This window comes from Rhamphochromis sp. 'chilingali' (genome assembly GCF_963969265.1).
Source record: "Rhamphochromis sp. 'chilingali' genome assembly, chromosome: 10".
NCBI lineage: Eukaryota > Metazoa > Chordata > Actinopteri > Cichliformes > Cichlidae > Rhamphochromis > Rhamphochromis sp. 'chilingali'.
This window is the reverse complement of record NC_137937.1, coordinates 1,905,954-1,929,860: the sequence shown is the minus strand read 5'-3', so window position 1 is coordinate 1,929,860 and position 23,907 is coordinate 1,905,954. Positions and strand designations below refer to the sequence as shown.

General features: G+C 42.5%; 1 protein-coding gene across 1 annotated transcript; it reads left to right on the top strand.

Annotated features, from left to right (window-relative positions):
* The first annotated feature begins 49 nt into the window (after window positions 1-49).
* olfml2a (olfactomedin-like 2A) lies at window positions 50-23,390 on the top strand. Its single transcript, XM_080894070.1, has 8 exons — window positions 50-334; window positions 10,457-10,720; window positions 11,281-11,388; window positions 11,533-11,709; window positions 13,267-13,504; window positions 18,281-18,580; window positions 18,785-18,970; window positions 21,035-23,390. The coding sequence occupies exons 1-8, from the start codon at window positions 266-268 to the stop codon at window positions 21,637-21,639; spliced, it is 1,947 nt and encodes a 648-aa protein (XP_080750196.1). The 5' UTR covers window positions 50-265; the 3' UTR covers window positions 21,640-23,390.
* Window positions 23,391-23,907: the final 517 nt, after the last annotated feature.

Below are 23,907 nucleotides of genomic sequence, written 5' to 3'. Positions count from 1 at the left end.
ACATTATGGGTATTAGCGTCTAAACCCCTCCCATCCGCGGAAGATAGCGGATGACGGATGATGCACACTACGCGCCTGGCTGAACACAGAGTGCGCACCAACATCCAGCCATCCATACATCCACACGCACAGGCTCACGCATACTGTACGTGTTCTGTGCAAAGTGGAAATGGAGCTGAAATAGGCGCAGCGCTCTGGAATGCCCGCAGAACCTCCCGCTTTGGATTTCTAAATTTATTGCGCACAAACTGACGCACGAGAGAAAATGTGGAGCTATACGAAGCTGCTGGCCTGTCTGCTGATTCTGTGTAAAAATGCGTCCTCACAGAGCAAGGTAAGAACAGACCACTTTACTTTGTGGGACTTTTCTGCGCGTTTTCAAATCAAACTCTAACAGCGCTCACTCTGTGCTCATGCGCACCTCTGACTGTGATCCATTTCACGGAGGCTCTCAGACAGACAAATAAGTGGCTCCGAACACCTCCCTCGAGCCGGGGCTTTAAATTTCCTGTCTAAGGTCTGCAGATGGTTCGGGTTCTGTGTCATTGTTTGTGACTCGAGGTAATCCTCCCAATGAGGGCTTTTGTGCGACAACAGTAACCATAGGTGCCTGTAATAACACCTCCAGTGCGCTCAGGACTGTGGCAGCAGAGTGTGGGAGAGATGGCACTCAGTGAGGGAACGGTAATATCTGGCTGCCGTGTTTGTACAGCTGCTGGACTACAGTAAGCCCTCACTCTCCCTCAGCTTAATCCAGCTATACACACACACACACACACACACACACACACACACACACACACACACACACACACACACACACAAACACACACACACACACACACACACACACACTGCCAGAAGATATAGCATATGTTCAATATGCCTGTGGACCAGAGGCTAGATTGTCTGTGTGTGTGTGAGAGAGACTGTCAACAATCGTCTGCTGCTGATTCTATCAGGGTGGCCCCTTTAGCACCAGTGTAGGTCAGTGAAGAGTAAAACCCATTATTAGTACAAGTGGTACATGCATAGCAGCAGTTCAGGGTGTAACACTGGGAGTAGCAGTACTGGCAACACTTTCCTGAGTTCCAGTGAAGAGGAGTGATAATGTTGCCATCAGTGCTTTCAACTTTGTGTCACTTTGCACCATTTCAATACACAAAGCCAGAACATAAACATGTTTTTCTTCCCAGCTGACCGAAGAACTCGTCTAACATTTGAAGCATAACGTCTGAATCTTTCATGTTGACCTTAAAGCTGAAGAAATGCCTGCAACTCGATGAGTGGAAACTCCAAAGCAGCGTACTCATTTTGGAACTTTCAACAGTACATATAGGTGGAATAAGCAGGTGTCTGCTTACTTGTGGCAAAATGTATAAATTAGGTAACAGCTGATACAACCCACAGTACTTGGTGAAAAGTCAGTAACCAATGAGCAATCACTGGGGCTGAAAAACAGCCAATAAGGAAGAGCACAAACCCGCTGCTCCTCTAATGGACTTGAGTTTAGTTCCAAAAGTAAGCCAGTCCCCATAGACTACCAGAACTGACCACATGAACACGTCTGACGCCTGGGACATTTCTCACTTTTTTAATACAAAGGCTCAAAGTTAGGGAAATTGTCACTTTGATAGAGAGGTGTGTCAACAGGCATCTGTAGGTGAACGCTGCTAAATCTTACTTTGGATCATTTCAGTCACTCCGCCGGTCTTCTCTCGTATGTTTGTGCTTTGGAGCATTTTAATGGAACTGACCAACCAACAAGTCTGTGCTTCAGTTTTAGTGAATGAAATTCTGGTATTTTATTAGTCCCCTGCATCTAAATATTGGAATTTCTGGCTTGGAAAAAAAATGTCCCGAGGCTTGTTCAGAAAACATTTAAAAAAATGTTGGTGTTGAGGCTTTAAAATGTGTTGTCCACTTATGATAAACATTTATGATAAGATTGACTGGATGTAACAGTGGAACTGGTCGCTGTAGTGCTGTGACATTACACTGGCTTTTGAACTTCCTTCTTCACCTCCTCCAAACCTGGAGTTTTTGTGGCCGTGGCTCTTTGTAGCCAGAAATGTGAATGGATTACTAAGTTATCAGCTAACACTAGAACACTTAATTAACAAGATTCATTTATAGACTGTGTGAGTACCTCAGACATGCTCAGATACCTACTAATAAGTGCTAAAATACACAAAATAGTGTGTGAGTCCAACCCCCAAATAGGTGGGGTTAGTTTTACAGGCGATTTACAGACGTTGCACTATTTCCTTAACACAGGTGCAGTCAGTTCATTCCAATATCAAGCACAAGCAAGACATGCTGTTTTATGGTGCAATTAGCAGTAAATTCTGTGATGCAAATGTTAATAAATGAGACTGCATACTTGATTTAAATATTCCCCTCTCTATATTTTGCCCCTTGAGAAAGGAACTCCTGGAAATATATATGCAACGGGGTCAGGCACATATATAGAAGTTCCCACCTCTTCCTCTTCCTCTTGTAACTGCACTCTGTTTGTTAATACTGAACTTTTTTTGTTCTCCCCTCCCCCCCCCCCCCCCCCAAAAAAAAAAAAAACCCAGTTTGCGCTGGTCTGACCAGTGCCTTTCTGTGTGGAACTTGAATGTCCACCCAATGTTTGCACAGTCCTAAAAACTGATAGGTGGAAGAGAATGGATGGATGCACTCTGCCTCAAGTGGTCACTTTAGGAATTGCAGGTTTTTTTTAGCATCGCCTTGATTTTTGTAGCACTTATTTTTATGATTTATCCTCTAAGTAAGGTTATTAAATTGTAAGTGCACTGATTCTTATATAGCAATATGCATCCATTCATACAAGCACTGTTTCTGTGCTTTCTAACATTCACACTATGATGGATGCATCGGGGAGAAACTTGGTATCTTGCCCAAGGATATTTGGCATGCACATTTGGGCAGCTAAGTACTGAACCAGCAACGTTGTGATTAGTACATGACCTGCTCTACCACCTGAGCTACAGCCGTCCCCTACTGCTCAACAATTCTACATCAAAAGTAGAAAATGATAAAGATTTTTATGACATCTACACAAACAATTTGATGCCATTTATTTATTATTTTAGCTCTATATCAGTATGAAGTCATGCCTCGTTCATTGTGCAGCAGCAGTGTCATGGCTGACTCCTTGTTACTGTAGTCAGACTGGTGCTTTCAGTAAGAGCAGTGAGGGCACCGGAGGGTGGCGTGGGAACCGGCATATGCACCTGCGTTTTATTTTGGTTGTAAACAAACCTGAGGACAATCAGGACAAGGTCAACTAGGGGGTAGGGAGGAATAAAGAGCAGCATGGGGTGCTGAGTCTGCCTCAGCAAGACAGTCTGTGCCATTTAGGCAGTGTCAGAGCCTGGGCACGATTAAATATTTATGGACTTGCAGGTGCTGCAGTTTGCCTTGTAGTCTTCAATGTGCCTGAAATGACATTTCTTTCATGCTGTCTTATGCCAACACAACTTCGTTTAATTGGGGGTGTCACATGGAGGTTGATGAAGAGTCAACATTATCAGTCTGCAGACAGTCAAGTCTCTGTTTGTGGTTAAAACAAAGCTGTGGGAAATGAGAGACTCGTGTGTCTGTCACACTGAGGCTGAAGAAAACCTATTCTCCCCCCGACTGGTTCATCCTCTGCAGCTCTGTACATTACGGGAATTTGACTAAGATGTGATTTTGCTTGGTACACATGGTTCTCTTATTATTGCCCCTTTTCTTAAAGATAAATTAAATAGTTTCATATGTTTAAACATTACAAGGGTTAGACCCTTTTCACCCTGTGTGCAGCTCAATTTGTAATTGAGAGGATTCAAAGAAAAATGTTTCCGATTTATTTCACTATCTGCAAATTCTCCTACTGAAGAAAATAGTAAAGTGTTGTTCATGAAGTCATCACCCAGTGAGCATACTCTGACTCTGATACTGACCAAATAATCTCAGTATTTTAATCCGTAGACCTGAAACTAGAGATTGAGCTCACTGAGAGCAAGATAACCGATGGTCATTTTCCCGTAGACGTCTTTAATAGCAGAACCCTTCCTGAAACCAGAGAGTCACCACCTGCTGGTGGTAAAACAATCCAAGTTAAAGGCTCCTTGCTTTTCAGACCCAGAAGCTGCATCCATCCTACAGTTAGTCGTCTGGACACCTACAGCAGGAAGTAGCTGACTTTTTTGCACTTTTGGTTCCCTCACCTGGAACATAAAGTCCACGTTTAAACTGTGAAACTTTTAGGACTAGAAAAGTTGTTGAGAACCTTCAACTTAATGACACTGAACACAGGAGGTCAGCAGGGGTTAAAGTCATGTGACTTCGGTGTTGCTCTTTTCACTGTTGTGTCAGTGCAGTTTTCCTTAAATTATTTATAGAAGAGATGCCAAGTATTAACAAATAGTAGTACTGGTTTTGTTGAGGAATGGCCCAATCCAGCTTTCTCCGATTCCGATCCAATAACGACACCTTTGCTGTCGATGCCCAGTACTGATCTGATATCAGTGTTTAATCATCTGTACATGTAAGAAATGAACACAAATATATGAATATATGAATTGCAATTTATTAGTGAGATAAATGAAAACAGGCACACAATAAAGGAAGGGAAAAATAAATCATTCATAATACATTTGCACTGGTTTTATTTCACATCAAAGCAGAGTTACAGGCTACAGTTGCAGCTGTTTCTCCTGTTTCAGCTAAAGTGAAATAACATTTAATCACATTGACAACTACGTAAGTATGTTAAAAGCTTACCAACAAGTTTTGCACCGTATCAATAGTCTGACTTTTTAGATAAGCTAAAAGTAATCCGTGGTTATGCTTGGATCTTTTTATTTTAGCACACTTTAACTACAGTTTGCTGACAAGTCAAAAACTTTCACAAACACACAAACAGAAGATGTTGATGTTGCAGCGTGAAATACCTGTAAACTACTGTTAGCTTCCTCTATGCTACATTAGCTCTGCTGTTAGCTCTGCTGTTAGCTCTGCTGTTAGCTCTGCTGTTGCATTGCAGAATAAAGACAAAAGAATATAAAACTGATTCATTGTCCTCATCATTATCTAATCAAACTTCTTGGGTCAGTATCAGACTGATATCTCATTTAGATATCAGATCTGCAAGTCTCTAGGTTTTTAGCGAAGCACGGTCATGGCTAGGTAGCTAAGCTAACTAGTGGCTAATTCTAAGTTGTCATTTAAAGTTGAGTTCCTTAATGCTAGACATACTTGATCGTATTTACTTTGTTGAAGAACTGTGTGGAAACCTGTTCACTGTGAGGAAACGCTGCTAAACCAAGCGCACAGGTTACAATATAGCTTTACTTCCATGTAAAGGTCAGAATTTGTGGGAATATTATGTTCAAGTAAAAATAGCATTCACATTGATACCACCAAAGCATTGCATTTGTTTTTCACGGTTGAATCAGTTTGTTGAATAAATGGCTTTAAAATGGAGTAGAGGATCTGTGTCACTGAACACTGAAGGAATTTGCAGCTCTTAATGGCTCCAATAAACATCTGGGGTGAGAAATCATCTGGAGAAAAGGCTTTGGCAACAGCAATCATTCCACTCATGGTTGAAGTCACAAAGCAGACACTAATAATTAGGGAAGTGTGTCTTTGTACTTGAAGTTATTATGATAGTGCCACAATGACAGATTGATTTGCATCTGTGAGATTTCAGCGGATTTGCACCCTTAAAAACCGACAAAATAATTATGTGTCATAAAAACATGTGTTTAGTACTTTTCGGAGCTTTTGTAAAATGACTGTGGCTAAAATGAAACTCATGAAGGTTTATATGTCTTTGAGTAGAGACTGAAAGCTTTAAGTGTTATTTGCTCAGATACACAGATCCAGCAGGAATGTAGATGTGTACCCCTAAAAGCTGCGAGTGCTTGATACACTTTGTGCTGAGCTAATTAACATCCGCACGCTAATGCTGGTAGTTTTGTCTGAACCAGCGACTTCAAGGTTCATCTCCAGACTGAAGGCTTTAATAAAGATACCAGGTTAATTTTTGTATTGGCACTGTGTGTCTTCAGTACTGCTAATTAGATTAAAAATCAGGTCAGAGTGGAACATGGATCACACTTTGGCTCTCGAGTACCCTTGAAAGGAGATGATGAGGATTTTAAAGGCGTAGTTCTTGCTATAAATCTTGAAGGGTTAGAACTCAGGGTGCCCTCTCTGGGCATTTGTGGGAAAATGACAGACAGAGTGCTGATGTTTGGGTTAGCGGGAGGATGAAAGATGCAGCTGAACATACTGTACCTGCCATGCCTGCCTTCTTCACTACACAGTTGTCCCAGTGATTAGCAGCTGGCAGATCTCTAAAAGGGGAGGATATCCTTGTTTGTACGGGCACAGCTGCAGATACAACAGGCCGGTGCTCCCGAAACACTGGCTAATGAATGCGGCGGCCTTTTGTGTAGCACGTTGTGTGTTTTAAACAATCCTGAGCACAATTGGGGTTTCGCTTCATCACTGTCAGGGCACGTTAGCTGTTAACGGCTGCAGCAGTTGATCTAATAGAGCTCCTTGCAGTGTGCAGGCTCTTTTCCTCCCATCGTGCAGACGTGAGTTCACATTTGAGCCGTGTTCTTTTTGACCTGAAACTTGACTGCACTTGATAGGTCAAGCTCAAAGCATGCGTTAAATGCGCTGTACTCTTAATTATTAGCACTGCTAATTGTGTTGGCTGTTCCCATGCTGATAGGTCAGCTTGGCATGGGATGCTGGATGGTCAGTTAGGCATATAGGCTCATCTGATTTGACAGATGGAGGAAGCAGCTGCTCTGACTGGCAGAGGGATTCAGATTGTTCACAATAGGTGCCACAAAAAAGCCCACAAGATAATGACTCAGTCCTTCTTGACTTTAAACCAGGCACCAAAGTCAATCTTGCTGGAATTTCTCCACCTTAAAGCTGATGTTGCTATGCAGCGGTTGGTGTTAAGCTGGGGTTGAACAATGCAGCTCAGCGGGGCCATAGGCAGAGCCCCTGCTAAAGAAGTTTAATCTGCTAATCCGTTCTATTTTCATGTGGGTGTGTGATTTGTCAGGCTGCTGCCTTTACACTTGACATGGGTCAGGATTACCTGGGCTCTGCACACAGGAGTCCTGCCCCATATCAAGACCCCCTCCCAGTATGTGTACTGTAGAGTAGGGGAAATCATCCACTCCCCAAAACGAAACACCCTCTACACCTTTCCCATCACTCGGCCTGCATTCCTTCACTAATGAGCCCCCCCACCACCACCTTTACCACTAACCCTCTTTGCCATCACTAAGCCTGCGGCTGCACTACAAAAAGACTTCAAAAGCTGTGCTTTGACCAGGACAAACAGTCACAAATTCATTAATATACCATCGACCAAAACATAAAAAATACGTGAGATTTTATGTAAATAGTCGACTTGCTGTGTTTTATATTGTAGCAAGGTCCAGAATAATCAGTGGAGAAAGTTAAATATTTACTAATACCTCACAGTCTCATTTGCATGTAAAGATGAGGAAACGTGCAGGTTATTTTCATGTGGTCAGCCTGCTGATTCCTGCAGTCCGAACATGAAAGTCCATCAAAGTAGAACCAGGAGTCTTTCTCAGTGACCTGCAGCCAGTCAGATGCAAATAATGGAAACGCTGACAAATGAATACATGAACTGTTTTCCTCTGACCAAACCAGTAATCGTCTGTATTCACATTAAACATGTTAGCTTTAGAGAGAGAGACACATCTACACAGACAACATGAACATCATATTGAGCCATCCGCACAAGTGATTGTACAGGCAGCAGGCTGTCGAGTATGTCAGTAACACATTGTGATATATTGTGTCGCCTTTTTTAAACTGCAAAAGGTGAATTTCATCAGTATCTGGGGGTTTTTCAGCTAATTTTAATCTGGGACCGTGAAGCAGACAGACTCTAGACAGCGCTGTCATTCAAACCTTTCACAGATGTCCAGCTTAACTGCGTCCAACTGATGCTAACCCTCACAAGTGTGCAGCAGTCCGTGAGATGACGAGCTGTTACAGTCACATATGGATCCACGGCCTGTGACACCTCACACTTAATGCAACAAATTCTGCTGAATTCGACTGAACGTTTACCTGGATCCAACTTTGTGAAAAAATGTCACATTAGCAAAATAAAGCTTCTCACATCTGGGGTCCAGTTGAATTGTGTCTAGTGTTATTAGTGTTTTGCCATTGAGTTGATTTAGCTCTCTTAGCTAATGTTATCTGAGGACGGCGGTGCATGAGATAAGCCGTGTTGTGACAATTCCAGTAGTCCATAAAACATCAGCATTACGCCTACACAATATAAACAGTTATGAGGTGGCTTTTGTCACATTTACAGACAAAGTAAATGTATCATAGTATAAGTCTTTGACTTACAGCTAGCTGCTGGATGTTGCATCGTGTACAACAACAAACTGATCAGGTCAGAGAGTAACTTTCCAAGCGTGCAGGTGCAACACTTTGAACACTTTAAAGACTTTCTGTGAATGTGTTTTTCAAAGATCGAAGCTTAGAAAAGAGACACTAAACTCAAAGATGTTGGCTCGTGAGGTCGGAGGATCAAATCCTCCCTCCAAGCTCAGTCATGTGAGGGCTGAACCACAGCTCATTAATGAAGAATCTCAGCAAAGTGATCCCACATGTGCACCTGTCCTGTGATTTATCGCAGACCCTAAATCTCTCTAGGGAGGGATGACAGGCGGGACCTCCTCCAACACATGGTCCCAGCAGTAATAACTTTGAATTATGGTCTGAAAAAACAATTCTGCAGAGTGAGAAACACTTTTTTAACCACAGCGAGAAAACAATTATTCGAATTTAGACGTGAAAATGCTGCAATTCATTCATTCTGCTAGTAATAAAGACGCAGATCGTAACAGTTGTCATGCATCAGCTAACAGCTTGCAGTGTGCTGTACATGTATCGCTACAGTGCCATCGATTAATTAGAAGTTAAGAGGACTCAATGCTACATACATACCTAGCTAACTTAAATAAGGTAAAATGATGAGCCTTTGCTTACTGTCATGTGCTTTAAAATTAAATGTGGGGAGTCTTGGACTTTGTGTCATTTTTATATGTTTTACCGATAGCTAAACTCAGTAGCACAAAGCTGTAAATCTGAGCGAATTAGCTGATGTAATCTGACAGCTCGCAGTCCCTCTGTGTTTGCAGGCAATCTGGTGTTAACGGACATTAAGCAGAATGACAACAACAAAGCAGCAATAATGGCATTACTGAACACTGTGGAGAACTTTCTTAGTGCAACAACTGAGTGTAAAGGTTTCAGTGTGAGAGCTCAGACTGCCAAGTCACCATCACCACCTGAATGTTTAATCAAATAGCCAGTAAATCTGAAGGTGAACTCCAGTGTGAAAGGTTTCTCACCTCGTGTCAGCTTGCACAGCCTCAGGTTGAAAATGTCTGCTCTGGCTGCCGTATTTTGCTTCTTGTTTTTTAAGTAAGCCAAGGCCTGCCAGAGGCATTGGCATCATGCTTGGCAGCAGCAAGCCAGCTGGTGATGAAGCCGAATGATTTATGTTTGTCTCAGAAGGCTTCCTGTGAGTCACAGCCGTTAAAACTCCAGAGAAGGGAAACACGCTGTTATTTTTCAAGATCAGTTTCCTTCCCTTCCTTTTGTTTCCCTGTATTAAAAAAACCATTTGTTACTCATTAAAATCCAGCAGGGATTAGACTGGATGACTGGAAAAGCTGTGGATTCCCTGGTAGAGGAAGGAACAGTAACACGCAACATTTAAAATTCAATTCAGTTTTATTTACACAGCACTAAATCACAACAACAGTCGCCTCAAGACGCTTTATATTGTAAGGTAAACCCTACAATAACACACACAGAGAAATCCCAACAACAACGTAACAACAACATCATATGACCCCCTATGAGCAGCACTTTGGCGACAGTGGGAAGGAAAAACTCCCTTTTAACAGGAAGAAACCTCCGGCAGAACCAGGCTCAGGGAGGGGCGGGGCCATCTGCTGTGATTGGTTGGGGTGAGAGAAGGAAGACAGGATAAAGACATGCTGTGGAAGAGAGACAGAGGTTAATAACAGATATGATTCAATGCAGCAGCCTACACCTATTGCAGCATAACTAAGGGAGGATTCAGGGTCACCTGGTCCAGCCCTAACTATATGCTTTAGCAAACAGGAAAGTTTGAAGCCTAATCTTAAAAGTAGAGATAGTGTCTGTCTCCTGAATCCAAAAAAGGGTGGTAGATAACAGTACCATCCAGGTCAGTAATGCAGAAGCAGCTCGCTCAAGACAGGATTAGAGATGTTTTCCACTTCGTGTATGTAAAGTACCTAATGACATATATGACACAACGCCACAGAAAATGACTCTCTTTCTTTGGCTTTGAAAAGGACATATATCACATTGTTTCTTTCAGATTTTCGGAGAGACCGAGCCTGTTCGCATGACGTCAGAAGGTTCAGACTGCCGCTGTAAGTGCATCATGCGCCCTCTGAGCAAGGATGCATGTCTGCGCTTGAAGAGTGGCAGTGTACGTGTGGAGGACTTCTACACAGTGGAGACGGTCAGCTCTGGATCAGACTGTAAGTGCTCGTGCACAGCCCCGCCATCTTCCCTCAACCCCTGTGAGAACGAGTGGAAGATGGAGAAGCTGAAGAAACAGGCCCCGGAGTTATTAAAGGTGAGATCATGCAGCATACAGTCACCGTGATTATTAGAGTCACAGCATGTGTTTGTGCAAAAACACAGTTTTCTTTAGCCTGTTTTTCCCCCACTAGGAGTCAGGAAATTCAGACACTGAAATTCCTGTTAAGTTTTGATGAAGTCATGAAGAAAGTAAATGTAATCAATGTCATTTTACAGAAAACAAAATAGCATTTATTTCAGTTATTTCAGTTTGTTTAGTTCGCAAAATGTAAAAACAAAGCAATAACAACCATCTCTGCACAGAATCGGACAAGCAGAGGAAGCCCACTGTACCACATGAACCTAAAGGCCACTCTGACATCTCCGGCTCCACTTGGAAGAATGAATTAACCTAATATGATTGCACTTAGGAGTAGAGCACAAACATAAAGCACTGAGATGGATGAGAGCACTCAGGCAGAGTGATAGTAAATGCCTTTGGAGGGCACTTCAGCGATTACTGTGGTCAAACAGAAGCACATAAAGCTGTCAGCTGTGTCACGAGGAGACGATGATTAATGACGTTTCTTCTCCTTTTATCGTATGAACGAACAGCTCCAAGCTATGGTGGACCTCCTCGAGGGAACGCTTTACAGCATGGATCTTTTAAAAGTCCACTCCTACATCAATAAGGTGGTGTCTCAGATGAACACCCTGGAAGAGGTAGGCAAAACCCACACTGACATATTTATAATCAAAGTCTCGGTCAGGATGCACGGGCTTGGGAATTTTGAGGATTTTGTGATTTTTTTTTCTTTTTTAATCTCATGGACAGAGAAATGTGACACTAATGATCGTGTGTTGTAGACAATCAAGACAAACCTTACACGTGAGAATGAATTCGTCCGGGACAGCATGTTGAGCCTCACCAACCAGTTTAAGAGATACGAGAACTATTCCAACATTATGATGAGCATCAAGAAGGAGATCTCCAGCCTCAGCCTGCAGCTGCTGCAGAAAGACTCAGCTGAGAGCAAAGCACAGGTTAGGAACACAGTCTAAGCTTTCAGTGTGTCTTTGTGCTGCTGCCAGGACGGGTATGTGACAGACTTTAAAAACAGTACTGTGTGTTATTAGTTAAATCACAAAACTATTAAATTAAATTAAACTCAACACATGCCCGTAGTTATGTCCTTGTCAGTTCGGAGTTCTCTGGCATTACAAACTTGGATTAGCTACAATATTGGTCATAATCCAAACAAAACAAACAGTTTGGAATCTTTGTTGCGTCACATTTGTATTATTGTACTTTTACTGCTTCTAAGTGACCATGTTCAAGAAAACATTGCTGAGAAAATATTGTGCATCATTCTTAAAGGAATTTATGGGTCTCCTCAGGGGACGTTTGCTGAAACAACACTTTAACTAGAAGCTGAAGGACGTGTGTGAATACTGCATGTAAAAGAGTTGCAAAATGTAACCACTGTTATCAGGAAGTACCAGTCAAAAGTTTGGACATCATTTTACTACTTTCTACATTGTAGATACAAACTTAAGATATCAAATATATGAAGCAAGATATGTGGAATTATGTAGCAAAGAATAAATTGATAATATATAACTATAAATGTCTTATAGTTGAGATTCCTCAAAGTAGCCATCCTTTGCCTTGTTTCCATGTTTGCCTGTGTGAATCAGGCCTTCATGGTCAAATAGCTGCTGAGAAACCACGACTAAGGAAAAGCAACAAGCAGAAGATTTGTTTGGGCCAAGAAACACAAAAATGGACATTAGACCAGTGGACATCTGTGCTTTGGCCTATAAGTCCAAATTTGAGCTCTTTGGTTCCGCCCACCGTGTCTTACTGTGGCACAGAAAAGCTGAACGATGGTCTCTACAAGCACGGTTCCCACTGTGAAGCATGGAGGTGGAGGAGTGATGGTGTGGGGGGCTTTGCTGGTGACACCGTTGGGGATTTATTCCAAATTGAGCGCACACTGAACCAGCATGGCTACCACAGCATCCTGCAGCCACACGCCGTCCTCTGGTTTCTTTTAGTTGGACCATCATTTATTTCTCAACAGGACAACGACCCCAAACACACCAGGCTGTGTAAGGGCTATTTGACCAAGGAGAGCGATGGAGGCCTGACCTCCACTGTCACCTGACCTAAACCCAATGTATCTCTGGGAACTCCTTCAAGACTGTCGTTAAACCATTTCAGGTGACGACCTCATGAAGCTCATCAAGAGAGCCAAGAGTGAGCAAAGCAGGAATCAAACGGCGGCTATTTTAAAGAATCTTAAATATAAAACATTTTTCATATTTCATAGTGTTGATGGCTTCAGTGAGAAAAACAATAAATGAGATGGTGTCCAAACGTTTGACTGTACGAGAGAAAGAGAGAGATACAAACATAGAGATACATTAATATGGAGGAAAAGAAGGATGTAGTAAACCTCTGAAAGAAGAGCAGTAAGATTAGTCATCAGTTATATTACGTTTACTATCATTACACCTGAAGGGTGAACTAATCAGCCACGTATAAAACACACAGGCCACTATTACTAATATCCTGACATAATGTGAATTTCTTTCCAGGCTACAAAAACCAAGGAGGCTGTAAAAATACCCAACAAAAAGAGCCCTGCTGTTAAACCTCCTCCCAAACCTCCCAAAGAAAAGGTTGTCAAGCCCAAGAAAGAGGTCATTAAACACGGGAAACTGGTAAAGCCTGATCCTACAGTCAAAACCAAGGTGGTCGGCCACCAGCCTGGCGTGGTGAGGGGCATCACGTACTACAAGGCCTCCAAAGCTGACGAGGACGAGCACAGAGGAGGTGAGGGTTTTGGTTCTCTGTACACGCTCAGAGTGTAGCGGTGTGTTCGTAGAACGCCGCCCTCCACGAGCTAAAACAAACAGCGTGTTCACACTTTAGCTGAGTTTGCTCTCCCATGTGTGTGCGATCATCTGTGTGTGATCCACTGTGGGTGTTGAAAACGATCCAAATTAGTTTCCTCAGCAATCTAATCTGACCCCACATGATACTTTCCTGGATCAGGATCAGCCTGCAGCCAGAGTCATGGAACCAGAGCGTGTACGAGCTCCTTTTGGTTTCAGCAGAAAGCCTTCCTGAGAATCTTTAAATAAGTGCGACCTAAGGCTGTAATTGTGTTGCAAACTCTACACTTGAGTTAATAAAACTGGGAATCCATCACTGTGTGGCACATGTGATCCCCATAATGCAAGATTTATTCCGGTGTTGTTTCAAGCAAAGCTGTTCCAGCGAGTGTCCAATTGGATTGCTGGTGCACATTCAGCCAGCAGGAAATCCAAACCTATTAATGACAAAACACATGGAGCTGATGGAATGCTGTCTCAATGCAATGCTGCCATGTCCATGACATGCCTCTGCTTCACTTCTCACAATAACGTGAGGGGACCCTCACCAGTGCAGAGAAAACATTTCCTGACTCCTTCCAATCCTCTTTAAGTCTAGTTGAGTGAATAGGTATGCTGCGTTTGCACAGGGCACACGCACATAAGGTTGTCACACTCTGTGTTCTGCCATGTATGAGAATCTGACAGAGCCCACCCGCTCTTGTCAAATCGCTGTTCGGCTACATTTCCATAATCTGCAGCACGGATGCAGGGACCTTTATTCATCCGGGAAAGCTTGATGCTTTTTGTGCGCTCGGCACATTTGGCTACAGTGACACACAGTTTGTGTTAGCACACCTGTCAATCACAGTTTCCTTTAAACGTCACTCTTATCCAAGTGGATAACTTGAGTCACCCACTCTGCAGCTGTTATGGTGGAGGAAACTATCCATAAAGGTCAAAACCAACAAGACGAGCCCGGAGAGAATTTACAGAAGAGCAACTGTGTTTGGCACAACGTTGCATTCAGAGTCGCAATTCTGATTGCAAAAGCTGCCAGTCACGAAAAAAGGTCAAAACCATTTTGTAAACACGTTCAGAGTGTTGTTAAATTTGCCATTTCAACACGGGGGTCTGTGGAGACGGAGTCGCCTTTGGAACCAGCGTCTCGTGACCTTCAGGAGAACCGCAGCTGTTTGCATGAAGGTTTCTCCTCTCAGTGGAACTGGTGTTCAGTGAAGTCTACATCCCTGATTGCAGCCATTCACCAACTCTCTGTGGATGGTACTCACGGTCATTAATCAGTGCTCATTTGCATATTAACTATGAAGCTGACCTCCCGGGACATTGAAACCTTGTAGTAGTTCCAGACTGAGACTGATGTATGGCAATGCTTTTTCTTTAGAACGTGGCATCATGTGCCTTGGCCTTGCATATCTTCATCACCACGTCAAAGCACTTTACAGGCTCTTTTTATGCAGTGCAGTGTGTATCCCATCTGCTTTACAAACACAGATGAAGGCCCCGTCCTCGAACACTTACCCAGCATTCATTTTTTCTGAAGGATTCTGGTAATGTTCTCAGAATATTGTTGCCACTGGTGCCCATAGGCTCCATCTGCTTAGAGCATGTTAAGGTCTCTGCTTATGTAGCACTGCTCCCCACATCTGTCTGTCAGGACCAAAGTCACTGTGTGAGGACCAGAAGGAGACTGAGTACATTTTACTAATGGCAACAGCAGTTTGAATTTATAAGGAAAGAAGCAATACATTTGTTGTTTTTGATGAAGAACTAGAGTGTGTGTATACAGTGTGGATGGGAACTGATAAGAATTCAGCAATTTATATTCCATTATTTCTCACTTATTTTTATTCTTATTTATCACTTATCACATTATTTATTCCATTTCTTATGGATTCTCTCATCGATTGGGTTCTCACTGGCTTTGCTTTGACAGTCACCACCAAGCAGCACATCAAATACATCACATTTCTGCACATAATTTTCATGCACTGCAGTCAAATGTTTGTGCATTTTACAGATATTTCCCATTGTTGTTGTTATAGGAGTTGGGGTCATTATTCAAAAAAGCATTATGCATTACACATATTACTTAGAACATTTTAATGTAATGACATGAATATAGACATTGTCATTCTCATAATTACCATTTAACAATATAAACTAATAAATGGTAAAAATGGTAAATGGCCTGTATTTATATAGCGCTTTACGAGTCCCTAAGGACCCCAAAGGACTTTACATATCCAGTCATCCACCCATTCACACACAGGTGATGGCAGCTACATTGTAGCCACAGCCACCCTGGGGCGCACTGACTAATAGGCTACAGTCCCAGAATCCAGCACAAACCCCTGTCCTAATGAGGACACACGCATGGTCTTTGGCTGCTCGACTGCTGGGCTGGGGTCAGCTTGGCTAGCTCTTGGCTAGCTTAGTGTTAGCATGCTGTCTGTGTAGGTGCTTGTAAAAGCTGTTAGCAGCATAATGGTGTTGTTTCTGTCATGGATGCAGTTTGCACTTTACCATTGCGCTCTCATCCTTTTCTGCAATAAAAGTAAAAGCATGTCCATATCCACACTGTACACTGTTCCTAATTAAAATCACCTGACTGCAGCACAAGTGCAAGTGGAACCAATAAGCAGATTGATGGGCAGGCAGACTAAGACACACCGTATCAATACCATATGTACCATATAAGTTAATGCTATAACTATGAGCACAGGAAACAGCGCTGGTTACAAAGAGCAAATGTGAAACACTTTCAAAGTAAACGTCGGTGTTTTCACAAACATGTGGCTAACGAGCTATCTACTCTGTGTGGTATTACAGGTAAGGCTGGATCAGGTGACCCTGAATCATCCCCTAGTTAAGCCTCAGGTTGTGGGGGCATTTCATGTGGTCTATTGAGCACACTTTATTACTTCCTACATTTCTCAAACTCCAGCCATTATTTCAAACACCTGTCATAATGTCGTCACTGTGTTTTTGCAGGGGAACATCCGAATAAAAACAAACAAACAAAAAACTATAATAGAATTACTGCAGTTTGAATTAAATTGACATTCTGATCTATTCTTCTCTAGCTCTCACCTTAAATACTGAACTCTCCCTCCTTTTCCACTTCTCTTTTATGAACAGTGTTCTCATCTTTAGCCATGAGAATGTGGATATTGAGAAGAATTTTTCATGGTTATTGGCTTCCCGTCTTTCTAAAGCTTCATCCGGGTGTTCTGGTAGAAATAACATAAACTGAAGGGATCTTTACCAATCACTTTATTTCAAACCGTGATTTTTGGAGTAATTAAAAGCTCTGAGGTGCCCCCTTATGGTCAAATGTATAATAATAACGAAGACATTTAATAATCCTCGATGGATCTATGATGTTTGAAACATTCATTGCCAACTGCAAGATTTTTCATAATATAATAACCCAGAAGTTATCTTTAATTGGCACCTTATCTACTTTAGTATGGGCTTTCTTTGTCTTCACACTGACAACAGTGTGCTAGTATAGTCAAGCATATGTTATTTAATGCTTGATGCTTGGTTTTTGTTTTAGTTAAGCATCAGGATTTTAACGCTCATACAGCATTTAATGATCTCTACTCTAGAACTTCAGAATAGGCACAACACTCCATCGTACCCAACAAAGAGGACTGAAACAACTGATATGGGTAGTTTTGGTTAAACAGGTAAACAGTTTATTTCATATCCTGTCTCAGACAGCATTATTCAGAATCATTCATGCAGAATTTGCCTTTGATGTGAACTTCTGGAGCACTGCAGGCTGTTACATTTGTCCCTTTATCAACGTGCATGTGCCACGATCCATGGTTTAAAAACTCTTGGTAAAACTCAATATACCTACCTAGCCCAAAAGTAACCATCGCCAAAACAACCCAAAAAACTGTTTGTTTACAGCTATAAATAGCTAACGTCTCCTGTCACCACACAGCCTGAGGGATGCCTTTCCTTGTTTTGCAGTCTCACTGGAGTCTTTATTTGCAATGAAAGCTAACTGTGGAGTTTTAGTGTTGGACGTTTTTCACAGCGTCACAGAAGTCACTATATTTAGTTACATAAAGACGAGCAAACAGTGTTAGTGTTGCTTCTTTAATATACAAATGATTCAACTGGAAGTTAGTTATATTAGTTATAGTTGTACTTGTGTGACTTCAAATCAGTTTGTCAGCAGCTAGCTTGCAGAGCAGGTTTAGCACTCTTAAATTTATGTTTGTGTTTTCAGCTACATATTTTTATCCAGTAACATTTTACTCTTTAGACACAAATTAATGCAGTAGCAGACTGAGCCCTGACCAGTTTGGACATGCGGAGAGAATCTTCTGTGGTGTCTGGCACTGGGATATTAGCAGCAAAATATTTTGGTTCTGTGGGTTGAAGGGTGGATCGGGCTTGAACCAGAACAAGTCTGGAAACAAGCCTCGTTCCAACTGTGATCACAGGAGTGTACAGATTTAGATCCGGACACTTTTGCCTCATATTCATGTTCAGTCTACTGCTGGTTGCAGCGTGAGGGGAACACCACGTTCACTCAGAGTTAAATGCAATAATAAAATTAATCCAATAACTTCAACTACTTAAATGTTGTATTAATACAAAGTAAATTACTCAGTATGTAATCTATAGAAGTTTAAAAAGGAATGTTTCTGTTCGATCGTGTCACTTCGTGTGCTTCTGCCCTCCATTTCAGACCATTCTGCCAAAACATACACAGTCCATCACGTCACAGAAAACCAGTCTGAGGACAGAGAAGCTGAGCTAGTCCTTGAAACTGTCGAGTCCACTGTGGCTGAACCCACTGAAACCACAGCAGCTCCAACCACTACAACTACAACCACCACCACTACCACCAGCGGCACACCTTCCACCACCTCGGTACCCACTACCGTGTCCACTCAGAGTGCACCAGCATCTGAAAGACCAGCTCCGACTATCATGCTAATGCTCGACAACTCCAATAACAACAGCCGACCCAGTCTCCACAGAGCAGGTGAGTCATGAATCCTCACTGAGCTCAGCATGCTCTGGGTTTCAGGCTTTTGACTCCAGTAACACAGACGATTATAGCAGCAGAAAATTGGGTCATTCTCTCTGCCAACACATGTCTGTGCGTGAAATTGATTTAAGCCCATGGTAATGCAAGTCACTCTCTGCCAGGCGTACACGGTGAATGTTCTGCTTATGTTACTTTCAGGAAAGATCCTCAACTGTGAGGGGACTTTAGCATCGATTGAACTGCCAGAGAAGCAGCACAGTTATGGGCGCAATGAGGGTGCCTGGATGAAGGATCCCCTGGCCAAGGATTCCAAGATCTACGTCACTAACTATTACTATGGCAACAACCTCGTGGAGTTCCGGAACCTGGACAACTTCAAACAAGGTGACAGTACTCTGTACAACACCGCCATCACTTCTATTATGCCTCTGCATCCTCAGCCCATGACTAAGCTAATAACATTTATTGTCCTGCACCTATCCGAGACCCAAAGCCTGGATAAAAAAACAGACAAATAAATTATTACTTTAATCGTGTTCTCACCTTTATGTATGCCTTAATGAGCTTGAGCAGCCACTACAATCAGGGTGAAAATAATTCTTTAGAAATGTAAAGTTAGCCATGTCTTAGTCTGTGCTGCAGTGTTCACGAACAGATACTTTTACTGCGTCTTTTAAATGATGTGATCCCAACAGGTGATCGTGGCTCAAGAGTTGGGTGTTCTTGTAATCGGAAGGTTGCCGGTTCGAGCCCCGGCTTGGACAGTCTCGGTAATTGTGTCCTTGGGCAAGACACTTCACCTACCGCCTACTGGTGTTGGCCAGAGGGGCCGATGGCGCGATATGGCAGCCTCACTTCTGTCAGTCTGCCCCAGGGCAGCTGTGCCTCCACCAGTGTATGAATGTGAGAGTGAATGAATAGTGGTGTTGTAAAGCGCTTTGAGGGCCCCGAAAAGCGCTATATAAATGCAATCCATTATTAACATACTTGTGTAACTGCTTTAACTAATAGCTGTTTTTTGTTCTAACATTTGTGACACTGATTCATGCTGATAATCCAATGAGCTCTGTGAGATTGATGAGATCTGTGGAATGTAGGCTGCTTGGTTGCTTCATGGCTCCAGTGGGTGGGAAAATCCACTCCTTTTACATCCAAATCAACAGAGGAATTGGATTACACTCTCTAAGAGAGTTAAGATGATCTCCCCTTTTAGGATTTGACTTGTTGATCTAGATGTGGTTGGACAATGGGCTTTCTAAACGCACTTACATGTCAGGCGTCCTGCAGCGTGGTGAGCTCAGAGCTGTGTGCGGATGACTAGGTATCTTGGTGAGTGGCGGTGATGCCTGCTGTTCCTTGACATGTGCTCTGGCCTTTCCTTTGAACTGGGCACAGCAAAGGAGGATTACGTGTATGGCCTCAGGGATGGGCCTAGTGTGTGTGCACATGTGTATGAAGGGGAACGGGGTGGGGGACGCACTGTTTTTGTCCTTCACTGGCCCTCAGTTATCATCATTATCAAAATTAGACATGTGGTTGAAAGGTTAGGATAGCAGTTGGGGAAATTATATATACAGCAGAGGATGTGAAAGCTAATTAGTCACTCCATTGCAACATGAAGATGTATCAGTCGGTTACATCTCTATTTTCTATACATTGTAACATATTTAATGTGTCTTCCAAAATCTCCTGTCCTGGACAATTAAAATGATAATAAAGCATACTATTGTATCTATTAAGTTCATAAATACAGAATCAAAGCTGAATTGGTAAAAAAAGGAATTTGGAATTTATATACTGAGCAACAAAAACTCTTAAAATCATGAAATTAGATGTACTCGTTGTTACTTTAAATATAGACATGACATATGCTAATGCAGCCGAGCTCCAGTGTTAAGTACAACCTCAGGCGCCGGTTTAGCTCAGTGCGTTGAGCGGACGACTACACGCCACGTAGCTGTGAGCAGCCGGCCCGGGTTTGGGTCCGGCCCTTTGCTGCATGTCTGCCCCTGCTCTCCTGTCTTTTCTTCACTGAGTCTATCAAAGCTGAAAAAGGCCAAAAAAAGTACAACTTCTCACCACCAGTGCATTGAGGGTTAGGGTTGAAAAAACCCACCCAATGAAGTCGCTTACTTTCAATATTTCATTGTAGCTTTGGTTAAAAAGTTTTCTATTTGGATGTTCTGTGGAAAAGTCGTATAAAAAGGGCTGGACAGTAACTTAATCCAGACCCTGTGTCTGTCTGGTGAGTTACTAGCAATCTAGTAGATTTTGAGAGGTTGACTAGAAGTAAACATAATCTGTTCTTTATATATATGCAGTGCAGCAGTCTTGAGTTTTTGGACTCGATGCAGGAAAAAGTGCTGCTCATTGGCAAAGGAGACTTAGGACTATGGTTACCTGCTAAATAAGCAAAAGCTAACGTTTGAATCTTCCCGTTTACCTCAGGGCGCTGGAGCAACCTGTTCAAACTGCCTTACAACTGGATAGGCACAGGTCACGTGGTTTACAACGGAGCTTTCTACTATAACCGGGCCTTCACCAAGAACATCATCAAGTACGACCTGAGGATGCGCTACGTGGCAGCGTGGACACAGCTGCACGATGTCGTCTATGAGGACACCACCCCCTGGAAGTGGAGGGGCCACTCCGACATTGATTTTGCAGTGGATGAAAGTGGACTGTGGGTAATCTATCCTTCTGTTGACTATGACTACAATGACCAAGAGGTGATCGTCATCAGTAAACTCGATCCAGGAGACCTGTCCTTAAAAAAGGAGACCACCTACACAACGGGCCTCAAGAGGAACTCTTATGGAAACTGCTTCATCATCTGTGGCGTTTTGTATGCTGTCAATGTGTACAACCAGAAAGAAGGTGAAGTGAGCTATGCTTATGACACCCACACCAACACTGAAGCCATCCCACGTCTGCCCTTTACCAACGAGTACTCCTTCACCACCCAGATTGACTACAACCCAAAGGAAAAGCTTTTGTACGCCTGGGACAATGGCCACCAGGTCACATATCGGGTGAACTTTGTTGACGAGTGAGTGTAGTTAGTTTGCGCTACAGATTTGCTAACAGTAGACTCACCTGCGTGCCACCTAAATGGAAAGAAGATTCTTAGTATTCGACAACCTAGAAGCAGCCATATTGGACTCAACGGGACAAAGGACGAACTTACACCAGCCTTCCAGTACGATGCACGCTATTCAAACAGCAGACCTCAAAGTGTACCAAGAAGCACATCTGCCTCCAACATGTATTGGGATATGACTGTACAATATGTTAATAGCAAGGACAGGGAACAGTGGAAATAATCTCACTAGTTCAGTTAAAGTTGACAAGAAGCTCAGAGATGTTCACTTATCAAATGTCAGCAGGCTGGCAGGCTTTACTCCAGAGAAAGTTTCAAATAGACAGCTTTGTTTGTTTCTTCATCACACAGACACTCAAAATGAGTACATTTTGAAGCAGTGTGCATGTGCTGTGCAAGTCATTCCTCCAGTTTATTGACCGAATTCTCCACTCCTAACTCGATTACACTGTCAAAGGTGGAAGAACATTCCTCTTGTTTTGCATGACTCATATTAACTTTGGCTAAACTTTTGTAAGGCAGTGCCAACCTATTAACCGGTGCTTTTCAACAGTTCAGAATGATAGATCATAATAGATTAGCTTAGCTTTAGTCATAAATGTTTCTTTATAAATCTTAGTATAACTTGCTCTTAAAAGCAGGCGTAGTATTTATGGTGTTATATACTCAGTTACATAAGTCCATTGCGTCTCTTAGAAAACTCCAAGTAATGTCCTGATATTATTCCGGAGATCATTTTGGCATGTTTTAGAAGCAGGATAGGAACCTGTGGCGGGACATCACAGAGAGGAGGGCCCAGTAACACTTGTAACATAAAGAATAAAATAGTTTGGCCTTCATCGGTGCCACAAGTCCAACCTGGTTAGGTATTAACTTGCTATCTATGGTAATTCACCAGTTAGCCAACAACAGATGTGCTGATGAACTTTACAATGAAAGATCGGCTTCTGCCACCAACATCTCAGCAAGTGTTTGCTATCCAAGATTCCACCACCTGTATGAAAGGGTTGTCAGGCTCCCCCCTTTAGCATTTAACTCAACCAATGAGATTATTTCTGTCTCTACAGTTCTGCTTTTGTGAAATACTTTCTCTTCACTTTGCCATCTTATCCATCCCGAGACCGAGCGCTTTGATCGTGACTCCACTTTGATTGTCGGTCCGACTTCACGGTGCTTCCTGTCTCTTTGATGTTGTTTTGAGGGATGTGTCAAATATGAAAGATAAAACAAATAATGTACACAAAGTTTTTTGTATATATTTTCAGGAGTGTGTTTGACAATAGCATACCGCTTTCTCTTTCCATGGATCTGGTTACATTTCTGTATAAAAGAAATATGAAGCTTTACTCACTTTAATGACAACTCTATGACCACTATTGAGTATTTTTTTATAACAGCGGAAAGGAATAAGTGTGATCAGTCACCATTAGCTGTGCCGTCTTCATTAAAACATGAATGTTTTGTCTTTTGTTTGTTTTGACAACATATACTGAGGATTATAAGCTTTAAAGCCCATGAGGTAACTCTTTATAGAAGATTGTGTTCGTGTTTGCTTCATCTCGGAGCTCTGCAAGTTCAGTCATAACCGTAATGCCATTTGCAGTGATTAGTTCAAGTCTTTATACAGATATGTTATGCAACATGAACATAGCACTTACAACCTGCTGTGTGTGTCTTTGCCATGAAATAAAATTTCCATTATAACCGTTTGTTGTAAACCTCGTAAATCCCTCCACAGCGACCAGTTAAACCCCACGGCAGGACTCGCCCCTCCCTCTGCACCTCCTCTTGAAGGCTGATGACCACCAGTGACTCAGATCTTCTGATTTCTGGAGAACATCGCTCTCATGAGCTGTGTTTAGTTCTTGGGTAAAGTTCACCATGCTGCACTTGATCTGAAGTCCCAAAATACAGCATAAGGAGCCCCAGGTCATGGTAATAAGGGCCTGCTGTCTGCATCTTGGCTGCAGATTTAAACATTTCCAATTCGAGCTCCACGTCATGCAATTCTAGAGGGAGACACAGAAATAAACTGAGCTGAATGATGGGTGTGGTACTTTCATGCATGTGGTCCTCATTTTGTTGGTGAACTCAGATGTTCATTTTTACGCCCGTATAGCGAGGTTCATTAACGGGTGTAAGAAAAGCCTGTAGCTTTGATGAGTACGGCACTAATAGTGTGTCCAGTCCTGAACTCTGTCACAAATCTGAACATGTTGTG

Bases quoted from the DNA above. Each gene is read 5' to 3' on its own strand.
- olfml2a (XM_080894070.1), top strand. From the start codon at position 266: ATGTGGAGCTATACGAAGCTGCTGGCCTGTCTGCTGATTCTGTGTAAA. The intron at 13,505-18,280 runs GTGAGGGTTTTG...CCTCCATTTCAG, and splicing joins CGAGGACGAGCACAGAGGAG to ACCATTCTGCCAAAACATAC. The intron at 18,581-18,784 runs GTGAGTCATGAA...TGTTACTTTCAG, and splicing joins ACCCAGTCTCCACAGAGCAG to GAAAGATCCTCAACTGTGAG.